At 37.5% G+C, this 2,936-nt stretch overlaps 1 protein-coding gene across 2 annotated transcripts in view; it reads right to left on the bottom strand.

Annotated features, from left to right (window-relative positions):
• Positions 1 to 2,936, bottom strand: part of TJP1 (tight junction protein 1) — a 263,802-nt gene that overhangs the window by 125,870 nt on the left and 134,996 nt on the right. The window contains exons 1-2 of one of the 2 annotated variants that reach the window (XM_011995774.1): positions 2,680 to 2,811; positions 1,801 to 1,945 (exon numbers count right to left, since the gene is read on the bottom strand). The exons of the other annotated variant lie outside the window; for it this stretch is intronic. Coding sequence (XP_011851164.1) covers positions 1,801 to 1,839 — 39 coding nt within the window. The 5' untranslated portion in view covers positions 1,840 to 1,945; positions 2,680 to 2,811. Of the gene's footprint in view, positions 1 to 1,800; positions 1,946 to 2,679; positions 2,812 to 2,936 lie in introns of those variants that run through there. 2 annotated transcript variants of the gene reach the window in all.

Genomic DNA, 2,936 nt, shown 5'->3' with positions numbered 1-2,936 from the left:
GAACTCCTGACCTCGTGATTCGACCCCCTTGGCCTCCCAAAGTGCTGGGATTACAGGCATGAGCCACCGCACCCAGCCACGTTTTTTCCTTTATTACTTTTTGTTTTTGAGACCGAGTCTCACTTTGTTGCCCAGGCTGCAGTGCAGTGGCCCGATCCCAACGCACTGCAACCTCCGCCTCCCAGGTTCAAGCAATTCTCCTGCCTTAGCTTCCCAAGTAGCTGGGATTATAGGCACACGCCACCACCTCCAGCTAATTTTTGCATTTTTCTTAGAGACAGGATTTCACCATGTTGGCAAGGCTGGTCTCAAACTCAAGTGATCTGCCCACCTTTACTAATTCTTTAGTATCTTCTTTTCAATCTAGGTACATACATACATATATGTATATTAAGTAGTATTCTACATTTTCTTCTACTATAATTTGTATTGCTTTGTCATTTAGATTTCCTCTGTTTTTTTTAGCCTACGAGGCAGAAAACATTTTTAAAACATGGATAACCAGTAGTCCTAGCACCACGTATTGAACAAGCCACTCTTTCTCCAATAGACTACAATGTTGTTTTTACCACATACTTTTACCACATATTTAGCCACCTTGCTGGCTAAGTGAACTTAAAAGTTATTGTATCTCTGTGTTTCAATTTCTTCACCAAAAAGTAGAGATAACAGTTCACTTCATAGGGTTACTGTGAGAATTAAATAAATTAAGCACTTAGAACAATACCTGACATGCATTAATACCAATGATCATAATTACTAAAAGTCCATAAATGCACAGATGTTTCTGGACTCCCATGTTTCTGGACTCCCTGGTTCCTGAACTGACGGGCTGCTTTAAATGTGAATTTCTAACAAGTTTCCTCATAGGGCCTTCTTATTTTGTGGCTATCATTTTATCAGGTAGGTTTTCTTATCAATATGTCAAGTTTTCTACAATACGACACTAGAAGACACTGACTTGGGGAAAATTAGTAAATTCTACAACAGTGACCGTCTCCATCCGGAAAATATATTGTTTCATCTCGTTTTTTCAGACTTCACTTTATGTCCTTCATTAAGATTCCAGTAGCTCACCAATATTTGTTATCTTTATTTCTAGGTAGTCTTTATAGAGAAAGATTTAGTAGTGTATATCAGCATTTAAACTGCACATAGTCTTTGCCTCAGTAATTCCATTTTTAAGAATCTGATATGCACTAATATATGTGCACAGATATAAAAAGGCTACTATACCAACAGCAAAATCCTGGAAACAAATTATCAATAAAGCAAAGATAGTCTAAACAGCAGCATATTCATAGGATGACAAACTATTCAACCATTACGAAAAAAAAAAAAAAGAATCAAAAGCACCGGCTTATTAGACAGGAGTTTTCCAAACTATTATGCTAAAACAAAAAACAACAAGCTCCCAAATTAATATTGCTGCTGCTGCTTTTTTTTTTTTTTTAACTGAGCGGGGGTGGAGAAAACAAAAGCATCATACGTAAAGCACTGAGTCCAGCCTGGCTCTTAGTAAGCATTTTAACCACCTTCAAAAATTAAATGTGACTTAGGGAAACAGGTCACTAAATATTATTTCATTTCATCTATTTATTTATGGCCTGTTTTGCTCTATATAAAATTCTGAGGTGGCTCCATAATACAGCATCCTAAAAAATAAGCTTTCACCTTGCATTTTACTCGTTAATATTTAGAACGCAAAAAACGTCCCTACAGTGTAATATTTTCAATATGCCATACAAATCTCAATACTATAATTCAAGAAAAGAAGTACTTCTTCTCCTTCTAAATCACCTTACTGCGGCAATCCACTGAAAACGTATTTCTCTCCATACTTGAAATAACCCCTTAAAAGTGTGTTGTCTTGCATATTAAGTACCAGAGATCACACTTCAGGAACAGTGACATTCTGTGTAATACGGAAACAAAGCCTTTCCTCCTAGGAAAGGAAGCCCCAGAAAAGATAAATAATGGGAGCTTATTTTAAAACCAAAGCAAAATGTTGCCTTTTATCCTAAATCTCTGGATAAAGTATTACCTTTAGCTTGTTCTTCATCTATATAAGGTCAAAAAGGTACAAGTTAAATTTTTCTTAAACGAAGAATAGTATATCCCTTAAAACGATCTATTCATTAATAAGTGTAACCTCTAGCTTCTCCCAGCCAGCAAACAAGCTTCTGTGAGAGTCCAACAGTTTCAGAGGCGTATTATTCCTGCTCCCAGATGTTACGAGTAAGCATTTCAAACAAAACTGCACACATAAAACTACTATCTGCCCAAGTATCTCGACACTATTTTAAGTAATGAATTGATTTTCTTTAAAAGGCAGATTTTTACTGCTCACATTTCTGTATTCGTTTAATTGTTTGAAATAGCAAGTACTACTTTATAAAAAAAATTCATATACAAAATGGGAGAAGGATTCTGTTTTTCAGGAATTTTGGCTTTTTAATGTAATACACAAGTCAGTTTCCAAGCAATGGGAAAATGGAATAATATTTCAGAGCACATGGGAAAAGTGATAGGAAGAATGTTACTTTTTTTTGGCTGAACTCACCGGTCTTTACTAATTTTTAAGAGCTATTATCCATTCGTAGGAATACTTTGTATTACTTTTGAAAGTTTAATTCAAGTTAAATTACTAAATGTTAAAGAGGTTATTTTCAAAGTTACCTTAAATAAGTCACACGGCATGAAAGAAACGCGACCTACTACGCCTCACAGGCTGAGTGGAGTGTTTTGCAGTCTCAAAGCCTTATCGCTGGCGTGTGCATACCGCAGGGAGTGACATCAGATCGAAACTACAAGGTTTCGCCGGGGACCAACCACTCCTCCAAAGACAGCAGCTCCCGGTCAGCTGGAGGTGGCACCCCAAGCCCCGACCCGCCGAGGGCCGGCTCACGGCCGCCGCAGAACCCTCACCGGAGCCG

This window comes from Mandrillus leucophaeus, unplaced genomic scaffold (assembly GCF_000951045.1).
Source record: "Mandrillus leucophaeus isolate KB7577 unplaced genomic scaffold, Mleu.le_1.0 Scaffold498, whole genome shotgun sequence".
Taxonomy (NCBI): Eukaryota; Metazoa; Chordata; class Mammalia; order Primates; family Cercopithecidae; genus Mandrillus; species Mandrillus leucophaeus.
The sequence above is the reverse complement of the archived record's forward strand: the minus strand, read 5'-3'. Positions and strand labels throughout refer to the sequence as shown.